The sequence below is a fragment of the Dreissena polymorpha genome, chromosome 13 (genome assembly GCF_020536995.1).
Source record: "Dreissena polymorpha isolate Duluth1 chromosome 13, UMN_Dpol_1.0, whole genome shotgun sequence".
Lineage (NCBI taxonomy): Eukaryota > Metazoa > Mollusca > Bivalvia > Myida > Dreissenidae > Dreissena > Dreissena polymorpha.
The window spans coordinates 33,803,813-33,827,930 of NC_068367.1; the positions used below are offsets into that span (position 1 = coordinate 33,803,813).

The window sequence follows — 24,118 nt, forward strand, 5'->3', positions numbered from 1 at the left end:
TTTAAGATGATGTACAATGTATGGATCATAGTATTACCTGGGTCATGGCCAGGTGTAGTTTCAAATAATTGCTTGATACATTATGTATATACCATAATGTACATTTTTTAATACAATGGTATTGCAGTCGTCAAAATATATGTTTTGCAAACTTTATAGGTTGCTCTATAACTTATAATTAAATAAAACTACTGTACAATAATGCCTTTTCTTTGCATAAGTATTTTTTTTAACTATTTTTTTTATTGTACAAGTAAATTGGTTTTTGAATTGAGTAAATGCAAATTTCATCAAACTCTGAACGTACATAGGTATATGTACCAAGGGAATGAACGCTATTGATGTGTTTGAAATTATGTTTAAGAATAAAAACAATCATTTAAACAATTATATGTTTTATTGTATGTAAAGAATTAAGAAACATCATACTTAATAATACTGAATTAGACAAACACTGTCATTAATAAATTAATGATTCTGTAAAAATAAAAAAATATATCAAAACTACTCTCATTTACAGTATGTAAGTGTGCATTGAGTCTTTTGGGAGACAAATTACATGTGTTAATTTATCACCAGGCCAGACCAGCACAAGCTCTTCATACTGACCAGATATATAGCATAGTTCTTTACATCTGCACAGAGCCAGACCAGTATTAGAACTGAAATTTTGCAATACTTTCATAAAATAAAGTAATCAAAATGTGTTCTCTACTTTTTTACATAAATGAATTTACTTTTGGGTTATTTTAGGACAAGGTAGTATTTCTTTCTTAACATTTTTACTGACGACGCATGTTTTAAGTACCGGTATACTAAATAATTGTGTCAAATTTTAAGTCCTGACATGGCTTTACATTTCACATTTTAACCCAACTTACACAGTGTGATTTAAGATTGTGTGTCACTATAATTATGTATATTACAGAAATTGTCCCAGATACCAATTAAAGAAATATTCAAGATGGCAACCTTTTTAAGGCTGTGGCTAAACCTAACAGACATTCATAATACTGTAAACGTATAGAAATTCGTCGGTATGAAATTTCGTGGTTTAATAAAAAAACAACTAATTCGTTGACACTTAATTTCGTGGATTTCAAATAAAAAACAACTAATTCGTTGATACGTAATTTCGTGGGTTTCAAAATTTCGGGGAAGACTGACCTCCATTAAACTTTTATTAAAACAACCAGAGTAATAACGAAGCATAATCTGCTAATCTGTGTTGACAGCAAGACTTGAGGTTCATGTGCACTGAAGCATGAAAGTGTTGCCGATAATTGTCAATATGAGCGATAAAATGGCCCACTTGTGGGTCCCTGCTCGCTAATTGCCATCAATGTTGTTTTGACAATATTTGCAATTCTCAGCGCAATCGGTCCCCTAGTAGCAACAATTGATTAATAAGGTCCCCAAAATCACGTGTGAAAACCGTTACCGGTATGTCTCTTTTAACTTTAATTGGCACTAATTGACAAATGTGATAAATCTGCAAACTGTTAATTTGACAATGTCACGTAAATGAAATCAATCGTTGATGTTATATTTATTAACCATGATGAATAAAACGTACATGATGAATAAAGAAAGAACAAGGGACAAAATTGTCACAAAACCAGGTTTTCATTGTGAAAAAAAATCTGATAAAGGGAGAAAACTCAAACTGAACTTTTGAAATGAACAAACAAAATTAACCCCCTTTGTAAGTTTGTTTTAAAAAAAATTATTTTTTTAGTCGTGGCGACCTTGACATTGGAGATATTGACGTGATTCTTTCGTGCGACACACCGTCCCATGATGGTGAACAAATGTGCCAAATGATTTTAAAATCTCACAATGAATGACATAGTTATGGCCAGGACAAGCTCATTTATGGCCATTTTTGACCTTTGAACTCAAAGTGTGACCTTGACCTTGGAGATATCGACGTAATTATTTCGCGCGACACACCGTCCAATGATGGTGAACAAATGTGCCAAATGCTTTTAAAATCTGACAATGAACGACATAGTTATGGCCCGGACAAGCTTGTTCCGCCAGCCCGCCAGCCAGCCAGCCAGCCCGCCCGCATTCGCCAATCTAATAACCAGTTTTTTCCTTCAGAAAACCTGGTTAAAAAACCTGGTTAAAAACTCACACAACTTTAGATTTTTATTAATGCACTGGATGGCGAACAAATTGATATTTTATATGAACACACTGTCATTCATACTAAGTATTCATTAACATCGTAGTTCTTATCATACTAAGTAATCATAAACATGTTAGTAAATATCAAACAAATATAATTCATGTCAAATGGGTGGAAAATAAGAACATTTTCGATTCGGAAATATTTAATTAGTCAAGATATAGTGTAATGCGACCTACTGAAGTGAAGTAACTATTACAAAAAACACAAATATCTCGAAACCGACAACAAAAGAAAGTATCGGAATTGACATTCCGAAATGACCGAATTCGGATTAAAACTGTATAAATAATCTGGCACTTAAATTCGTGGTACAGCGGACCACCGAAATCCACGAAAATTCGTACCATACAAAATTTAATGGTTTTACAGTATATGATAACATACATGTACACCTCATATGATTTGATAATGCATTCAGTCACATGAAGCCAAGTACTGATAGCTCAAATCTTTATCTGTAAATTGTACAAAGGTACACAGTAAATATTAGTTGATTGACGACACCAGTTGAAGATGTGTAATTTAAGGCATAAATATTTCTATTGAATATTTATACTAAGGTTATCAAGATGGCTACGTATTCTAAGTCAACTGTGGCTAGTGGCTCTGATTCATTTATTGACTTTTGTTGTTTCCCCTGTTTAGAGCACAAAATTGACCAGTGGGCTGACTTTTACTGCGAAAACTGTCAGAAATGTTATTGTGCAAAATGTATTAATCTGCATAGTCAGTTGTTTGGGACACATGTGACATACGGAAGGGGAGACACAAGTAAGTGGCCAGTGTGCAAGGAAGTGGAGGATTTCCTTCAGAAGTGTGACCTTCATGACGACAAACATCTAGAAATGTTTTGTGAGGACCACAGTCAGCTGTGCTGCACTAATTGTGCTTTCCTCAATCACAGGTTAGTCAGACACATATTTGCTTTTAAAGATTTTTTTGTCGTAAGAGACTATTCAATACAGCCTTATTCAGATAAAAAAATTTCAAGTTCTTTTTTGTGAAATGAAATTTTATATGATGACATTATGTATTAATAATGTGTCTGTTATTTATTTCAAGTTCTTTTTTGTGAAATGAAATTTTATATGATGACTAGTATTAATAATGTGTCTGTTAAAAATAGAAATCAGTATTAAAATGAAGACATTCCATATCTTATTACTTGAAAATAGCATTAAAAAACTACAACAAAAACACGATTAACGAAAGTTCATACATATTATTGCATAATGGCAATGTAAACCACATACAAATATTTAAATATTGATTTCCATTTAGACAATGTGCTAAAGTAACACTGATATCCAAGTCAGTAAAAGGATCTCCACCAAACTTGCAGCAACTATCAAGAAAAATCCAAAGCATTCTTGAAGAAATCAAGAAACTTCAGAATTATTGGGATACCAACATGCAGTCTTTGCAGGCTTCATACGACAAACAATTATATGTAATACATGACACACGCAAAAAAATAAATAGTATTCTAGACAACATTGAAAAAAACACCATGAAAGAGCTAGATGATAAGTTGGCCAGTCTGAAAGAATCTGTCAAGACTGATGCAGACAATTGCAGCAAACTCAAAAATGAACTCAAGCAACTCAATGACGCAATACACGACATTGTTGATAAGGGCAAAGCAGAACTCACATTTATTGCTAGTAAGAAATGTATGGAAAAGATTAAGCAGTCTGAAACATATCTGAAGCAGAACTCGTTTCAGGTTGAAAGTTCACTGACATTCCAGGCAGACAGGGATTTTCAACAGTACTTGTCTAAATTGTCAAGTCTGGGGAAGATTGTACTCAGTACCAAGAAAACATTAGTGTTAGTTGATCCAGACCAGGCACTCACAGTACAAGGGAAGTCAAAGTATAATGTGCGCCTACAGAGCGATTCAAATAACTGCTATATCGATGCCATTTGTGTTCTCTCTGAGGATCAGATCCTTGTTGCAGATAGTATTAATAAAAGAGTTAAGCTACTCAATCATCAATACCAGATGGTGGGTCATTATGATTTAAATGGTAGTCCATGGGACATGTGTAAAATCACACCAAGTGAAGTAGCTGTTACTGTGAATGACACTAGGACACATGAGGTCCAGTTTGTCTCTGTGAATGGTGGGCAGCTGGTTAAGGGCAGGATGTTACAGTTTCAGCATGCATGTTTTGGTATTGCTCATATTATGCAAGACCTGTATCTCACTTGTGGCACTGCACTTTACAAGTATTCAATGAAAGGAGCCCTGTTGACTAAGTTGTATGAAGATACATCAGACAAGTTAACAGGTAACATTTGATGGATATATTCAGGTAACATTTGAAAATATCATATGAAATAATACAATAGCATTAAGCTTTATATATACATATTAACACAAAAGTCATTTGTATTTTACCTTTGCCAGTTTCAGGCAATTATATTTGCAAATAACTGACATATTAATTTCACTATAAGTAAATGAAAACTCCTTAATATTAAAGTCCTTCCTTTGCTCAAGTATTTTCTTGCCTTTTTCATTACTGTATATGACTTTTTCATTGGTAAAGAAAAATATTTTAAATAATTCCTCTAAAATAATCATGTCAGAAAGCTCAGACTATGTACTGTAAACATATAGAAATTCGTCGGTATGAAATTTCGTGGTTTAATAAAAAACAACTATTTTGTTGACACGTAATTTCGTATATATATAAAAAAAAAAACTAATTCGTTGATACGTAATTTCGAGGATTTCAAATTTTTTGGGAAGACTGACCGTCATAATAATTAAACTTTGATTAAAACAACCAGAGTAATAACGAAGCATAATCTGCTAATCTGTATTGACAGCAAGACTTGAGGTTAATGTGCACTGAAGCCTGAAAGTGTTGCCGATAATTGTCAATAAGAGGGATACAGCAGCGCACTTGTGGGTCCCCGCTAGCTAATTGTCATCTATGTTGTTTTGACAATATTAGTAATTCTCAGCACAATCGGTCCCCTAGTAGTAACAATTGATTAATAAGGTCCCCAGAATGCAAGTATGAAAACTGTAATGTCTCTTTTAACTTTAATTGGCACTAATTGACATATGTGATAAATCTGCAAACTGTTAATTTGACGACGTCACGTAAAAGAGAACAATCGTTGATGTACAGTTTAAATTACATGCTTGATTTAATATGTATTATTACCCAAACACTTATCAAGAAAACAACATATTGTATTAACTAGCATATCTCAATCTAACAATGTCTCTTTCAAAATGGTTGAAAACGGGAACAGTTCAGACACATTCTCCTACTATAGCAGGATTGCCCTACCCTGCAAAGGCTCAGTCTATGACTGACTTAGCATTATTGACACAGGCCGCTAACGATTCAGTGGAAGAAATGGTTAATGGCCGTAAATGGAAGCGTATAAACAAGAGTTGTCACTAGGACAGCGCTCTCGACTATTCGAGTGCTTGACAGTATAACGTAAGCCATCATGGAGAGGGGGGTATAATGTGGGGGTGTGGTCATTTAATATATGATCTTTCAAAAATAAGAAAAAAAATTAAAAAAATAATATTTTTTTTTTGGTAGGGGGGGATTCTGGGGGTGGAGCGTGGGGGATGGTTTGGGTGGAGTCCATTGAGGTATGTCAGGTAAGTGTTGTTTTGTCAAAGAATGAATCAAATCTGATCATAAATAAAGAAGTTATGGCAATTTAAGCAAAATTTATTAATTTGACCTTGAGAGTCAAGGTCATTCAAAGGTCAAGGTCAAATTGAACTTGCCAGGTACAGTACCCTCATGATAGGAAGAAAATATTTGAAGTTTGAAAGCAATAGCTTTGATACTTTAGAAGTCAAGTGGATCTAAACACAAAATTTAACAAAATATTCAGTTACTAAGACAAAAAAGGGCCATAATTCTTAAAAAATGCTTGATACAGTTGTCTGCTCTTGTTTATAGATTGGGGTCATGCTGGTTAAGAAGTTTGCAAAATATGAAAGCAAACTTTAACATAGATTTATCAATAATATGCATATTCTAAATGTAAATAGGGCCATAATTCTTACAAAATGCATGATACAGTTGTCTGCTCTTGTTTATAGATTGGGGTATGTTGGTAAAGAAGTTTGCAAGATATGAAAGCACTATGTCAAGGGACATTGAAAATATTTGAAGTGGTACGCAAACTTTAACATAGAGTTATCAATAATATGATATTCTAAGTGGAAAAAGGGCCATAATTCTTACAAAATGCTTGATACAGTTGTCTGCTCGTGTTTATAGGTTGGGGTCATGTTGGTAAAGAAGTATGAAAAATATGAAAGCAATATGTCAAGGGATATAAGAAATATTTGGGGTGGTACGCAAACTTTAACGCTCACGCTTACGCTAACGCCGGGGTGAGTAGGATAGCTCCACTATATACAGTCAATCTTGTGCTTGCGACCGCTTGCATTAAGCGACTTTTGTCTTATGCGACCACTTTGAATTCCCCTCGAGAGTTTTCACTATATTTTCATATTGTATTAAGCAACTTTTGTCTTATGCGACCAACGACCGCTGATTTTCGTGTATTTTGATGTCCAAATCTTTAATAAAGCGACCATTTTAAGGGCAAAGTTGTAAATATGTTGACCGTTCAGGTACAAATCCGTGTTAATTGTTTATTTAAGCCGATAAGATGTAAGATTGCACCTTTGTTTTGTGTTCACACCAGCCATTTTCCTTTGTATCGATGACCGGTGTTGATGCAGACTGCGTATCATTTTTTGTGTGTTGAATAATACAGTGAGGTATTGACGCATAGTCTACGGTTTAAAGAGTTTACAATCTGGGACGTTAAGTGACAAACTTAATCGCCGATTTTATTGAAGAAACAATGCGCCGATGCGACAAACATTTTCACAGTGTTCCCGAGGTGTAAAAAATAAACTATTAATCTGTAACATGTGTCGATATCCGTTCTCTAAAATAATTAATTGTAATTATGGTAATTAGTTTGTGTTAGCAAAATTTTCAAATCAGGCCTGTTTATTTAGTTTTCAATCGACGTGTTTTATTTATTTCCATATGCACCATAATCGAGTCAGATTTCCAAAAGCTTACATGCAGAAATTAAAATGTCAAAACAGAAAGTGTTAACGTTTAATGAGAAAATTCGGGTATTGGAATTGTCTAAGAGTAAAAGTGCACGTAACATCGCGAACGAGTTTGGAGTCAGAAAAACCCAATTTAATAAATTTTAGAATAAGAGAAAACAAATAAAACACATTTTAATAAAACATAATTTATTTATTTTATTTTTATTTAGATTTATTTGATTACAAAAGTGAAAATAATTGTGTAAAAAAGGTGATAGTCCTACATCTGGATTTAAAATGGAAGATCCGCATATTCTTCCCAAATGGCCTTTTTTATTTAAAGACCATTTTATTAAGAGACCACTTTTGGTTACTCCCTTAAGTGGTCTCTAAATACAAGATTGACTGTATATTTCATATATAATTGTCGAGCAAAAAATGTATCAATAATCGTTGGTACTTGAATTCGTGGTTTAGCGGACCAACGAAATCCACGCTAATTCGTACCACACGAAATTTAATGGTTTTACAGTAAGTGAGTAAATGTACTTATTTAGAGTATTTAAGTGCTGTTCATTCCATAGGGTTTCAGCATAATATAATCATCCTTGAATACATGATTCATTTTAAGAAAAATCATACTTTATTAATGAACACAAATAGCTGGGGTGAATAAGTGTGTCTGTCTTTATTAACATAATGATTCTGTTAATAACTAACTACAATGATCCTACTCTCTTTACAGTATCGAAGTGTGCAGTGAGTCCTCCTGGTGACAAGATATTTATCACCAACTATTCCCATCACAAGGTCCTCACACTGGCCAGAGATGGCACAGTTCTCCAAGCCTTCACAGACCCAGACCTACAACACCCAAGCGTTATATATGTGACTGCTCTGGGACAGGTTCTGGTGTGTGGAGAATCATCCAGCACTATCATTCAGCTGGATGGGGAAGGCAAGAAGAAGCTGGCAACTCTTGCTACCAAGAGGGATGGACTTAATCACCCACTCTCAGTCTTCTACAATAGGAGCACAGCATCCATCATTGTGGGACAATTGTCTAGCGATAACATCCTTGTGTTAAGAGTAAAATAGGTGTTTTTTCACAAGTTTAAGTAAACTTGATTTCGGAACATGTACTTAACATGAATTCTTGGCCACACCAAACTTGTATTCAGTATTACGTTTCATCACATAATTCACATGGATGATTTATTGTCTTGCCTACTAATGTCAAATCATGAATATGTTTGAAAAGGTACATTTATAATTAACTTTGAGAGCATGGATCTATTATTTAGTGTTTTGTTTCAATGCATAAATCTTGCGGGATTATATATTGTGTTTCAATACAATTTAATATGTGCTACCATCTATTGCTGATAATTATTTTTCCTTTTCAATCGCATATAATCAGTGTATTGTTGTTTTCTTGATATATATCTTAAAAATGAATAACATGTACATACATGACTCTTGTATTCAGTATTACGTTTCATCACATAAATCACATGAATGATTTAATATTGTCGTGCCTACTAATGTCAAATCATGAATATGTTTGAAAAGGTACATTTATAATTAACTTTGAGAGCATGGATCTATTATTTAGTGTTTTGTTTCAATGCATAATTCTTGCGGGATTATATATTGTGTTGCAATACAATTTAATATGTGCTACCATCCATTGCTGATAATTATTTTTCCTTTTCAATCGCATATAATCAGTGTATTGTTGTTTTCTTGATATATATCTTAAAAATGAATAACATGTACATACATGATTTTTTTGTGTGGTTATGTTCTATAATATTTTTGTGTAATTGTTATGCACAGTAAAAAGAACGGCAGAGTGCAATTAAGGAGGAAAGGTTTTACATTTTCATTGTATTATTGAACAGTCACCATGTGTTCTGTCCTTAAAAATATAAAGTTATTTAGATTGACAATTATGTATTGTACAGACTTCTTTAATTGTTGTTTTTAGATTTTACTTGTTGATTACAGTTATATATGTATTTACTAGTGTCATTCATGCTATCTGCCTTTACTGTTCACTATGTTTTGCTGAATAAATTAACTTTTAATTATGTTCACATGCCCCTTTGTCCTTTGCATTTTCTTCCAATCAAATATACAAATAGTGTTAACTACATGAATAGACACTATTTTGTGCATTAAAGTTACATTTCCAAACACGTTGTATGACTCATATATGCCAGTAATTTTTTAAAGTTTATTTTACAGCCTGTGCTATCGATTTGGAAAAATAGTGTGATAATCCATGAAATCAGGAAAAAATAAACATTATTATTATGATTATAAATAACAGTTTTCCAATTCTTTATACGCGCATGTTTAACTGCATTTTAAACTTGTTATTATTAAGTGCCAAAGAATATTATTGCTTTATAATAAACTCAATAAGCCAACTAAGGAGTCTAACGGAAAAGTTTGGCATCTTTTAGGGGAAATTTTGATAAGAATTTTTGGATTTTTTTTCTTTTGCCATTCTGAAACAGCCTGAAAGAGGCTGTAATTTGGGACAAAAAAGATCACTGTATGCATTTGCAGTGCGTGCTTTATCAGTGGTTTTTGGGGTTGTGGGGGATGGGGCCTTTAGCCCTTACGTGGGGGAAATTTTACATGCGATTTTCCACTTAAGGGAAAAAATTGTGCCTGTTCTTTCCTTAATGGGGAAATATGTTAAGAGTCTTACTTTTACTGTGTAATGGGTTAAAAAAAACAGGGTTTTTTTTAGAAAAAGGGGAAGACGCTGGACGCTGGGTAAAAGGGGAAAAAAGAGCGCGATAGAGACATATTTGGGGAAAAATAAAAACTGTTCATTTCAACTCTATAACTCACCTACAGACTTCAGGGTTTGTTTTTTTTTAGAAAAAGAGACATGTGTCTGACCTTTTCGTTCTTAAACACATGAACAAGTATGATATTAAAGTCAAAGTCCTAAAAAAAGTTGCAGGGGTAGATCTAATAATGGGAAATGTTTTCAACTGGGGCCGGGGGACGATGTCAATATTTTGATTTCAATTTCATGATCAATGGGTAGATGATTTAGATCTGCTACAGTATTGGAAGGGAAAGGTGCGGCAGCTGCCGATTGTGTACTTTCACTTTCACAATGTTCTATGTGGATTACATGTACCTCCGAATCCTGCTGGGTTTCAACGTTTTTTGATGATTCATTCTTAAAAAATGCGTCGACGCAATTAGTATTTTCCGAGTCCGAACGTTTTATTTTGTTCCTGTATGAACGCCAATTCTGAAACTTTTTCTGTTTTAACGTTTATATCTTGGCTTTCACATAACCCGGATGAAAATTCAACTGGTTTCCGGTAATTAATTGACGAAACACCCTTCTCGCGCAAGACCGGAATCCAGTAAAATAGTCACATGATTAATATGATTAGTTGCCCGGTTTCCATGACGTAATTTAAGAGCTATATTTAGAATCACTGGTATTCCTAGATTTGAGTGTTTGTCGGGAGAGAGAGAGCGAGATCGTTGTACATGGTACTAATTGGATAAGTGTCGATTTCCCAAAAGAAAAAAAACATTTCTTTGAGGGTTAAATATTATATTTTGGTAAAAAATTATATTTTTGGAGGTGAGATTGTATTTTTAGGGGAAAAAATCTGGTAGGGGAAGACGCCGAATATCGGCGTCACTTTCTAAGTAAAAAAAAAAACCTGAAAAAGACTGTTATTTTCTTGATAGATTAATGTTTCTGGTTAATTTACATTTCATAACTAGAAATGGCGCAGCAGAGGCCGACGCGTATCCCCACACCGCATGTTTGACCCAGGGGGAACCCCAGGGTTGGTAATGGGGCCATGCATAGTTGAGATTGACCGTATTGTTATAAGAGATGTTCAGTATCAATTGGAAGTGAATCGGTGTAGAAATGAAGAAGTTCATGTAAAATAACATAAAACAAGAGATGTGTTTGTCAGAAACACAATGCCCCCTCCTGCGCTGCTTTGATTTATTTTTAAAAAAATTATCATTTGGCAGGTTCATTACTTACCTCCCTTTAAAGCTTATTACGTCCCTTGGATTTGTTTTTTTGACCTTTGACCTTAAAGGATGACCTTGACCTTTCACCACTCAAAATGTGCAGCTCTATGAGATACACATGCATGCCAAATATCAAGTTGCTATCTTCAATATTGCAAAAGTTATGACCAATGCACCATACCGGGGGCATAACAAGAGCACCGCATAACGGGTGCCACGCTCGGCTGCGAAAGCTTGTCAGAATTTATTTTTTTTAGAGGTCACAGTGACCTTGACCTTTGACCTAGTGACCCAACAAGAGATGTGTTTGTCAGAAACACAATGCCCCCTATTGGGCTGCTTTGAAATAAAATTGCTATTTATCATTTGGCAGGTATAGAAATCATCTCCCTTTAAAGCTTATTACTTCCCTTGAACTTTGTCCAATCCAAGGGGGGGAGGGGGGGGGGGAAGGAGGGGGGTCTCACAGTCAATTATGACCATGTCAGACATCACTGACAACCAAGGCCTGTGGTTTAAAAGAGCCAGAGTTGATTTCTTTTTCATAAAATTATAAATAATCAAAATAATAAATCTGTACAGTAACTGTGAAAAGAACTTCAATTCTTGGTAAGGAAATATAAAATAAGAGATTTATAATTATATAAATTACTTCCCTTGAAAATCATTGTCTCTAACAAATCTCTATTTTTAGTAGCAAATAATTAAAAGCCACTACCGTGACTGTGATTGACCACTCGAAATGTGCAGCTCCATGAGATACACATGCATGCCAAATATCTAAAGTGGCTATGTTCAATATTGAATAATTATCTCCCTTTTTAAAGCTTATTACTTCCCTTAAATTTGTATTTTTTACCGTAGACCGTAAAGGATGGCCTTGACCTCGACCTTTCACCACAATGTGTTTGTCAGAAACACAATGCCGCCTACTGCGCCGCTTTGATTTATTTAACAAAAATATATACGTGGGCAGGTCAGATAACCATGTCCATTTAAAGCTTATTACTTCCTTTGACTTTTTTCGACCCTAGACCTTGAAGGATGATGTTCACCTTGAAATTTTACCACTCAAAATGTGCAGATCCATGAGATACACATGCATGCCAAATATCAAGGTGCTATCTTCAATATTTAAAAAGTTATGGCCAATGTTAAGGTTTTAGCTCGACACCTACGGCGGAGAGCAGACGTCGGACGGTGGATGACGAGCTGGCTATGACAATAGCTCGGGTTTTCTCCGAAAACAGACTCGCTAAAAAAAGAGTGAAAATCTCTGACTCGGCCCCACCCCAACCCCCATAACTTTTGACCCAGGTGTCTGATAAAAATTCCAAATAGTGCAGGGTCACACATATGCTCATAGCTACCATGTGTGTAAATTTCAAGGTTCTAGTGCTTATAGTGTAGGAGATAGTGGCCAGGAAGGACGGACAGACGGCGGAGATAACCACAATATCCCCACGCTTTTTAAAAAGCGTGGGGATAACTACTTGGCAATAACTGACTGCGGAATTGTTGCCATAATTTTCAGAATTAGAATGCACTGGTGATGCAATTAGGATTTCACTAAACTCAAACGGTTCTGTTGCATTATGACCATCTTGGATGGGACTGACTGTGGCTGACTTTGTCAGAGTGATCTCTTCTTGAAAGGGACTGACTGTGGCCAGATGTTCCAGACTGAGATCACCTTGACAGGGACTGGCTGTGACAGTTTCAGACCGTACAACAGGAACGGACTGCTGCAGACTGAGTGGGCTTACTACCTGGTCACTACACTTTGGTATTGTGAAGAAAGATGTAATGACAGAGTTATTCGCACTTTTTTTTGGGGGGGGGGGGTTCGGTAGCTTTTCCAGTTGTGCGACATTATGGTGACAATTAACGTAAAGCTAGTTGAAAGTTATCGTAAATCGGCCAAGGGAGGTAATAATTGTCGTAAAATGTATACGGTACTGTACGGCGTGTACGGGATGGGAACCATAATTGGACAGGTACCAAACGTTGTTTTCTATAATTTCGAGCGAATTTGTTGTAAAATTCAATTGTTTTGAACTGTTTTATGGAGGGGAAAAAGCTTCCACTGGGGGAATTTTTCGGTCCGGAAAGGGGAAAAAGACGCCGATATTCAGTAAGGTAAAAACAAACCTGTTTCTTATTATTCAAAAACTGCCAAACCCATTTTGAATGGCACTTATAATAAAACAAGAGGGCCATGATGGTCCTGAAAGGCTCACCTTATACCAATAGGTACTATGTTTGGTTTAAAATCAGGGCTTTTTTATGATTTTATAGCCGCTGTTTGGTCATAGTCACAATGTCAACAAGAGGGCCAAGATGGCCCTAGTTCGCTCACCTTTTTTTACAGGGCCTTGTTCATTGCTTACCATTAGTTTAAAATTCAGTACTCTAGAGCATATTAGATTGGTTCTCTTCTGTTTACTTTTGCAGTGTGAGCATATGATTAATTCTGATTGAGTACTGTCCATTTGCATGGGTTTTTTGCAATGCAAACATTTGCAAGTAATGCTAATTCTACATGTGTTTACAAGGTTTTTGTAAGATTTGGACCTAGAAATGTGGCCTCTAGAGTGTTTACAAGGTTTCTCTATAGCCAAATAATGAATACTGCCCCGACCACTGGCTGCCATGTTTTTTTTCAGTTTACAACTTGATCGAGGTATCATTTGGACAAATCTTCTGACCAAGTTTCATGAAGATCGGACAAGAAATGTGGCCTCTAGAGTGTTTACAAGGTTTGTCTATAGCCAAATAAGGAAAACTGCCCCGACCACTGGCGGCCATGTTTTTCAACAGACCAGAACCACTTTTGAACTCAACCAACATATCATTAAGACAAACATTTTGACAAAGTCACATGAAGATTGGGCATGAAATTTGACCTCTACAGAGTTTACAAGGTTGTTTTTTTTTACCTAGTGACCTAGTTTTTGACCCAGCATGACCCAGTTTCAAACTTGATCGAGGTATCATTGGGACAAATCTTCTGTCCAAGTTTCATGAAGATCGGACAAGAAATGTGGCCTCTAGAGTGTTTACAAGGTTTCTCTATAGCCAAATAAGGAAAACTGCCCCGCCCACTGGCGGCCATGTTTTTCAACGGACCGGAACCATTTTTGAACTTGAGCAACATATCAGTAATACAAACATTTTGAGAAAGTTAAATGAAGATTGGGCATGAAATGTGACTTCTACAGTGTTTACAAGGTTATTCTTTTTTCTTTACCTAATGACCTAGTTTTTGACCCAGCATGACCCAGTTTCGAAATCGATTGAGGTATCATTAAGACAAATCTCCTGACCAAGTTTCATGAAGATCGGACAAGAAATGTGGCCCCTTGAGTGTTTACAAACCAAATAAGGACGACGGACAGACGACGGACAAAGACCGATCACAAAAGCTCACCTGAGCAATCAGGTGAGCTAAAAAGTCAGTCTGTTTTTTCCAAATCAAGTCCCTAAATTGTATGACCAATCACCACAAAAGTTATATGGCTAGGCCGGGAATCGAACCAGTGAACCCCGCTGTGTGCTCTAACAACTGAGCTAGCCAGTCTACTTTCCAGCTGTTTCCAGCAATACATGTATTTGCTTTTTCAATGTAACTTAAAAACTTACCGTGGTCAAACTGGAGAAAAGCAAGCAAAACAGAATGATATTTCTGGTTCCAAACCTACCTGCAAAAGACATAGACAATTACAGAATACTTTCTGCTATGAAACCAGTATTCTTTCTGGTTAAAATTTGGGAAGGAAAGTGACCCCATTCCCAATCTCAGAGAGCATATATTTTTCCAAAATGACTGCCCACAATTCCCAATTTTAGGTTTTCATTAAACAAACAAAACGTACAATTTTCCAAAATGACTGCCCACGATGCCTATTTAAGGATTCTAATAAACAAAAAAAATGTATTGATTTTTTTTTACATAAACAGCAAAATTACATGTATCTCCCTATCAAGCTTTTTTTCATTAAACCTTTGCAAATACAATTTAAAAAACACTTTTATTTCCAGTTTTATATTATTTGCCAGCAAAAACGCAGCTCTCAATTTCCCAATTTTAGTCAAAAATTTTGACTGCAACAATACGCCAAAAACCGTATTGCAATATATTGTCAGTTCAAAAACCCGTATTGCAATATATCGCAATATATTGCTAACTTGTACCAAAATTATAACTTGCCAATTACCCGATAATCCCGTATATTCCAGTTTGAAAGCAAATTTTGGTAAATATTTACTATATACCGGTAAATGTGCTCAAGAATAACAAGAAACACAAACATTCGCAACTTTTCTTAAGTATCTAATACATTTTGGCATTTGTTACTATTTAAAGATGTGATGAAATAACGTCCAACCTGGGCGTTTTCTTCCACTGAACACGCGTAATTCACCTGACGTGATGTTCCCATTTTTATACAACACAAAATACACCCATACTTTCCATGCGACGTTCTACATGTCTTTATAATTTTTGCGCGCTTTTTATTGAGACAAAGGATAAAGCACTTTTTATTTGACGCTATAATTTTTTATTGTCGCATTAGCATTAAAATTTTGAAGCGTATTTCCGAACTTTGGATTACAAATTTAATAATGCTCAATTCAGAATCGAACGAAACATTTACAGCTGCTGTACCCAATTAATTCAACGATAATCTGTTCAAAAGCATCGAACGAATGCTCCGATGTAACAACATTACTCCGTATAATATACTTTTCAGAATGCTATTTTTAAGAAAAAAAATATTTACACTGCTTTGTTTTGTTTACCTTGCTATCATTATTTCGGATGGCTTTTCTGGACGAAATGTGAATGAATTTTTGTAAAATTTTCGTACCGGTATGATGAAAATCGTATCGCACTACAATATGCGGATTGCGTATTGCGATATATACCGATATACCGGTATATTGTTACAGCACTAGTCAAAATAGAGCTGGATAGGGAAATTAACTTAATTTATTTTTATTTATTTCATTTCTTTATATTTTTATTTTTCGAAAACCTTCAATTATGAATTTTAGGCAGTCATTGGGGAAAATATCCACTTTTTAACAGTAGGAATGGGGTTAAAATACAGACCCAAATTTGACTAAAATATCCACTACATGTAAGCCATGAAACCTACCTGCTGTCTCAAAGGTAGCTGCTTCTTCAAGGACAGGTCCTCTAGGCTGGCCGTCAACTTGGCTACATTTGGGTCGGCCATTGAACACCTGTGGGGGCTGGTAGGGGGGTCAACGCCCTGGGTGGTTTGTGGGGCTTGGGGGAGGGGGAGGAGCTAACCCTCCCTCTGGGGTCAACTTAGCGATGCTTGCATGGTGCAGAGGTTACATATTCTGAAAGAAAAACAGAAACATAAATAATTTGTATGCATTTTAAAGTACAGTTGTTTTTCGGCGTAAGCTGTATTAAGCCAGCTTTTCACACTGACTTGACCTTTGTAAGTGTCCAATAATACTCAAATAAAATTTCCCGCGGCTAGGTACGAATGAATACACTTCATTTATTCCATTGGCTGATTTGAGTATAGCACCAGAACATTGGAAACATATCCGCGTCTTTGTAACACTGTTTTACTGCATGAAACAATTTTATCTCTAATGAAAAGGCTCAATAGATAGAACAGTTTTACAATAAATTTTCGACAAAAATACAGTTTGTGCGTTCACCTTTTATTTTCAGAGAATTACCAGCGCAAAAGCTTTATACTAAAGGCTATGTTATCATATTTAGTACTTACTTGCATTGCATTTCAACCCGCGAGGTTTCGGGTCAATTCGCGGCCATTTGTGAAAGTCAGAGTTTATATACAGTTTATCACCGGAGTTCGCAGAAGGGGTTGCGATCATTGTGTTACACCGGTCTTACTGACAATAACGTAGTGACTGTAATGCATTGCATTCCAATCCGCAAGGTATCAAGGTCAGTTTGCGGTCAGTTGCAGAAATCTTTATATAAACGCCGTCTCGTAAACTTTGTGCACTTGAAGTCTGTTTTGATCAGAAAGATACTAAATAAAGATATTCGGCGATATTATTGTGGTATGTCAATCATCGATTTTTAATATGGTTTCAACATTTGCATGATAAGGACCAATTTTGATAAAATTAATTAGAAATATTTATCCATTTAGACCAGTTTATTAAGCATGAGCACAATAATTCGCTATACTATAATTATGCAATTAAATAAGATTCGAGTATTGCCGGCTGACATATATGCACTCGTTTATTTGCATGTTTCTTGTGTTTTTCTATTCTGTAAATATAGATATCTGAGTAATAATATCACATAAAGCAAAATAAGCCACGAAATCTGGCGCAACACCCCGTAATTGATTTGCTTATGATGTAGCTAAGAACTGCGCAGAAAAAAGGCATCCGCTACTTTTTATCTCATAGAGATAACTTTTGATCGTTCATAAACATCGACCACAATCAACGCCGTATATCTTTTTTAAAGATATTTCTTGTTTTAATTAACTTGTTCTTAAAATATTTTTTCATATAAGCTACTTTTACCTGAATTACTTTGTTTCTTCAAGTTCCTAGTTATATATTAAGCTAAAAAATATTTTGCAATAATCATTTCTGTACATTTCAATAAAAAATTCTCCTCATGAATAGCAATCATGAACATGCAAACATTGATTCACAATCAATTCAATAATATTCAGACTTGACATACAAACACTGCAATCTGTTGATGTAGAATAGTATAATAGTGCCTGACGGTGTCTCGTAGATAAATGACAGATACCAAAACCCAAAACAGATTTTATCATAATATTATGCATACATATTTTAGTGTCCCCGGATAATCAATTAACCATGTACCAAAGTATGATGAATCAGCAGTTTCTTATCAAACTAAATGAGAAACTTGATTGGTGTAATATTTGTTATTGACGCAAATGCTAACAAGACATGATTTATCTCTTTGTTTATTCTTCTTCTTCTTCAATGCCAGTTTGATTTATTTTAATACATGTTTTTACATTAAAGATTTTTTATTATTGATTTCATATTTGCAATGTGAATAATAACAACATAACCATGTCATGCATGAATATTTTTAATAAATGAAATAATAAATAACAACATCTGTAAAAGTTGTTGTTTTAAATGTACACGTTATTGGCTTGATGACATTGGGATGTTCCATAAATTGAGAAAAAATGTCAATTTCTTTGATAAATTACATAAGAAGTATAACATCTGAATGTGACCTTAATTTTTTTCTTTTAACAGACTAGCTTTAGGAAAAAAGATATTTTTGCTGTAAGTGGAATATGACCCAATAACTCCTATAAAATAACCCGAAAAAAGCTTAAAATATACATAAGCAGAATTTATCTGTCGACACTCATCATAAACTACAATACTTACATTCATTTTTATAAACCATATGGAAAAAAGTCCATGGAAAATATTATTTAACCTCCCCTTAAATTTTTTTGGCATTAGACAATTTCACGTTCTCAAAAGGTCTCTAAATTCATATTTGCACAACTAAAATAAACATTTCCTATTGATACAAACTCATAGTAATGGCAGTTAAAGAACCTATAAATATACGCTGATTGAATCGAACAGCCACTGTAAAAACTCTAAAAGTGTACCAACACTGTTTACACTTGTCAAAAATATTCAATATCGAGTTTTAATCAATTCCCACTTTGATAGGTGTTGGGTCCTCTAAAGCGGCTCTTGAAATTCAATATTCTCAATGGCCCATTGATTATTGTTTACTTTTTGCACAAGCATTTTTATTATCTATTATACTCAGAATTCAACCAGGGGTCCTATTTGAAAAAGTATCATGCCAGAGATATGGTGCTCATTATCTTAAACACAGATATTTGAAAAAAAGAGTTTAAAACATGAAATTGTTCAAATAAGAATCAGGCAAACTGAAACTATGGGCAGTATCAGGTTTATGCATGAATCAATGGGCAAATGTGTTCAAATATTGTGAATCTTTTGCTTTTGTTTCATTCATTGTACACGTATGTTTTATACCAAATTCTTTGAAAAACAACAAGATGAACAGCACAACTGGTAAATAAGATTCAAATAAATATTGAAAATGATAATACAGAGTGAAAATGGTAAAATTGTTAGCATGTTTAAATTATGTAATTAAAACAATAGCAAGAAATTCCATAACTAGTCAAAATAACGCAAGTTTAGCTCATTAAAATGTTTTGTATTCTGTAAAGTTGGAATAAGACATCAAACTTAGGATGGACATTATTTAAACTTTAAGGAGTACATGGATTCTTTTAATTCCAAAAATTCTTTTTTTGCAGCCATTGACTAACTTGGGGAATGACAGAGGAGCCCATTGTGCCATGACACAAAACTGTGGAAATATCCCTGACTGTGACAGTGGCATGCCCTGACTTAAAGGCAATTTCCTGCATGCGAAAAGTTGATTCATAAAGATAGACAATTAAAAACCCTATGAACGCAAAAAAAGCATCACCTTAGCCCTGTAAGGTGAACCAATATCATCAGTGTTTTTTTCCCCACCAATTTGGGAATATGGCTGGGTCCCTTTGGATTGGGAAAAATCATTGTGTTTTGACTAAAATTGGGAAATTAGTGTTATTGTGTTTTTATGCTAAAACTACTTCAAAATTGATAATTTCAGTGTGTTCAATATTGTATTAAATTAAGGTTTTACTTATAAAGCTGGATGAGAGATGAACTTAATGTTGAGATCTAAAAAACATAGAATTTTCAATTGGGAATTTTGAGGTTCCATTTGGAAAAAAAAATTCCATTAGGAATACCGCACAAAATTCTAACCAAAACAAGGGACAAAATTGTCACAAAACCAGGTTTTCAATTTGAAAAAAGTCTGATAAAGTGAGACAATTCAAAATGTGCATTGTTACCCCCCATTGTATCAAATTGAATCTATTTTTACTCATGGCGACCTTGATTTCAATTTAAAAAAATAATCTGATGAAGGGAGACAATTCAAAATGTGCATTGTTACTGATTATTCATAGTTACCCCCCTTGTTTCAAAATAAATATATTTTTAGTTGTGGCGACCTTGACCTTGGAGATATGGACGTAATTCTTTTGCGTGACACACCATCCAATGATGTTGAACAAATGTGCCAAATGATTTTAAAATCTCACAATGAATGACATAGTTATGGCCCAGACAAGCTCATTTATGGCCATTTTTGACCTTTGAACTCAAAGTGTGACCTTGACCTTACAGATATCGACGTCATTATTTTGCGCGACACACCGTCTAATGATGGTGAACAAATGTGCCAAATGATTTTAAAATCTCACAATCAATGAACGACAAAGTAATGGCCCGGACAAGCTTGTTCCGCCCGCCCGCCCACCGACATTCGCCAATCTAATAACCAGGTTTTCCGATAACCAGTTTTTTCCTTCGGAAAACCTGGTTAAAAACAACACAGATCATCATGCTTATACGCAAGAGAATCTGTAATAGAGAACTTTTGTTTCTCTTTATATTTTACTGTATGATTGGGCAAAAGAAACATGATATACCATGAAATTGGGACAAATTAACATTATTAATATGATTATAAATAACACTTTACCAATTGTTTATAAGGGCATCTTTAACTTCTTTCTAAAATTTATATTATTAAAGCCACACACCTTGAAATAAAGTACATGTTAATCAATACATTTAGATGCAATTTGATCGTGTGAAAAATTGTTTTTAAATCTAGAGTCTTGTTAGCAAGTAATTAATTATTTATTTTTAATTTTAAAACCGAAAGTGAATTTCTATACGTATAGGTAAATTTCGACAAACGCGATTATTTTTAAGTTTTAAGCGTTAAAAAGACGGATTTCTACCTTGTAACCACCATATATATTCTAATTGAGATATATACAATTAAATATATAGCCTAGTTAGCAAGTCATTCTTTTGTTTTTCAAACATTACCGCTTTAAAACCGAAAGTAGGATTTCTAGACGTATACGTCCGTTTCGACAAACGCGATTATTGTTAGGTTTTAAAGCGCAAAAGAAACGGATTTCTATCTTGTTACCACCAGATATATTCTTATATTGGCATAGATAAAATATGTTTCTTATTTATACTTAAATTTACTATACCATGAATTTCATTTCAAGGTGTGTGGCTTTAAGTTCTAAGGAATTAAATTGCTGTATAATAAATTCAATAAACTTATTATTGAGTTTACTGGAAAAGTTTGGCATTTTTTCTGGGAAAGAGCCTTTTTTACTTTTTGCGATTGGGAGACAGCCTTTATGAGGCTTTAATTTTATGCAAACAAATCACTGCTTAGGCTGAATCTGTTCTGTGTCATCAAACAAGTATCAGTCATCAGTATTGTTATATGGACGTGGCCAATGTTTTTTGTCAGGACCCAGGGGTTAACCTCGCTTCATTGGGAAGAGGCCCTTGCCTATGCATTTTGGGAAGAAATCGCTCATTTTTGTTAAGAATTCTCGCTAAAATTACTGCTTTGGGAAATGAAAAGCTGGTGGAAGTTAGGATTTTTGGGATTTTTGCATGATTTTAAAGGAATTTTCAATTGGGAAGGTGCCTTTAATAGGCCCCTGTTCTATAAGGCTGAAAACCCCAACCGGCACTTTCTAATTAAATATATGTCTGATTTGCATTTCTTGAGAGTTGTCTCAAATATCATGGCGCATTATCATACCTGCGTTTTTATTGGCTATTTTTTTCAGTCAACCAATCACCTTAGAAAACGCATCCCATTCAGGAGTTACCAAATATTGAAATTCGAAATGGTGAAAACAGTACAGTCCAACCCCTACTTCTGGTCACCCCTCATCGCCGGTCACCCCGTGTAGGCGGCCGGTCTGTGCCGCGACCGTAAATAAACACTATATAATGCACCCCTCTTAAGCGGTTACCCCATTTCTCCGGCCAGCGGCCAGCAATTTTGCATCCCAAATGTTAAATTCCCCCCATATGTGTGGTCACGCGCAAGTAAGTCAGTCATGTACATTGGCTAAATTACACAGACGCAACGGCGAAAAAATCGATACATACTTACAGTTTGCGGTTTAGGCTCTGTAGTACTGAAGCGTGATGTGTGATAAACATTTTGACAGCTAGTTTGCAAATTGCAATTAATTAGCGGCGGATTATTGGGTTATCGGGTTAAAAGCAATATGCGACCGTTTGATCTTTTTGTTTCCACACGTGCGAATATCACCTATTATTACTGGAAAGGAGATTCTTAATTTATAATTTATTATTTGTAGCTCATACTATTTCAAGCACACATTTATGACAATTATCGGCTTATTAAAAGTTAAAAAGAACAACAAAACTTTTAACCGAAATCAACTGATCTACATGTTCTCTGTGCTACAAAGTTTTTATCCAAAAATCAATACACGCATGCTTTCGAACCATGGGTAATGCGCGACATTGTACATTGGTGCATAATTTTCGCGCGCTTTTGTCGGGACAAAGAAAATACACAATGCTAGAATTTGTAAACGTCTCGTTAACATTAAACAATCGGTAGTGTGTTTCGGATTACAAATTATTATTCTCATTTGGCAATAAAACAAAACATTTATATTTGTTTTATATTTACAATGATTTTAATATTAATTTTGATAAAACCCTTTACGCAGCGAAAAAATGTTTTACTAATATTATGCATGAAATGCACGATTACCAGGAGGATTACACCCGGTTGCTATTATCTGTCTCTTAACTGGCCACGATTTTATCGTGAAGGAGATCACTGTCGGGACCAATTCGTGCGGTAGGTATTTAAAGCCATAAAACTGCAATAAACCGATTAAATTATCGATTTATAGTGACACGGGAGTTATTCACGCATAACAGATTCACAACCGTTCCCATCTTAAGTGCATTGGGGCCATACAACGTGCATTGTGTAAACAATGAATCATGAGAATGATTCTTTTTCATTTACTTGATTCTGATGATGATGATATTGATGATGATTAGAAAGATGAATAGAATATTTGTTTAATGAAAATGTTGTCTTATTGCTGATTTTAGAAAGGAAGAATTAACATTATTTTAAGTCTATACATTGTTTAGTACATGTACACATATTTACCATTTTGTTTATACAAAAATTGAACAGTTGGCCATGCACTCATCAACTCCAGACTCCCTATGACCCAATCCCCTCTTAAGAGGCCACCCCGCTTAAGCAGCCAATTTGGCTGTTTCCCTTGACTGGCTGCTTAAGAGGGGTTGGACTGTACTGTTTTAATTGTGTTCATTGATATTTTTTAGATATTTTTAAAGAAACACAATTTTTTAGTGTTAATTGTGTTCTTCAATTACAGTAAACACGGAAACCGTGTCTTTTTAACTTACTTACTTTATTTTGCCTGTAAACTTGCCCAAACGGATGACTTGCAAATTTGATACACTTTACAGAAGATATATTAAAAATGCATATTTCATGTAAATATTCTTCATTAAACAAGCATTAAAGTTTAAACATTATAAATGGCTCAAAATGAAAGTGTCAAGTAAACAATAATCGTTAAATATAAAGGGATTGAATTTTGCAATTAAAGTGATAAATGGTGACATTTATTGAAAACACATGCCAAAAACTATTTAAAGTTGATCAATCGAATAAAACAAATTAAAGATTACGGCAAAGATTTAATACTTAAACCAACTATAATATTTCAATATATGGCAAATAAAATGTACAGATTTCACTTCTTATTTGTTTGGACTTAAACCCGGTAAAACTTAATGTCTGTAAG

The 24,118-nt window shown here is 34.5% G+C and overlaps 3 protein-coding genes across 5 annotated transcripts in view; 1 reads left to right on the forward strand and 2 right to left on the reverse strand.

Annotated features, from left to right (window-relative positions):
- The window catches only part of LOC127854571 (probable beta-tubulin polyglutamylase), a 29,836-nt gene extending 13,263 nt beyond the window's left edge, over nt 1-16,573 (reverse strand). Inside the window, 1 exon segment of the mRNA XM_052389634.1 lies at nt 16,466-16,573. Coding sequence (XP_052245594.1) covers nt 16,466-16,546 — 81 coding nt within the window. The 5' untranslated portion in view covers nt 16,547-16,573.
- Nucleotides 1-24,118, reverse strand: part of LOC127855901 (bromodomain adjacent to zinc finger domain protein 2B-like) — a 364,850-nt gene that overhangs the window by 13,310 nt on the left and 327,422 nt on the right. The gene's annotated exons all lie outside the window — the stretch shown is intronic.
- The window catches only part of LOC127855902 (uncharacterized), a 328,965-nt gene continuing 307,456 nt past the window's right edge, over nt 2,610-24,118 (forward strand). For all 3 annotated transcript variants that reach the window (XR_008037789.1, XM_052391814.1, XM_052391813.1), the window contains exons 1-3: nt 2,610-3,101; nt 3,479-4,491; nt 8,011-8,363. Coding sequence is in view for 2 of the 3 variants with exons in the window: in XM_052391814.1 (XP_052247774.1) it covers nt 2,767-3,101; nt 3,479-4,491; nt 8,011-8,363 (1,701 nt within the window). In the remaining variant the exon portion in view is untranslated. The remainder of the gene's footprint in view (nt 3,102-3,478; nt 4,492-8,010; nt 8,364-24,118) is intronic.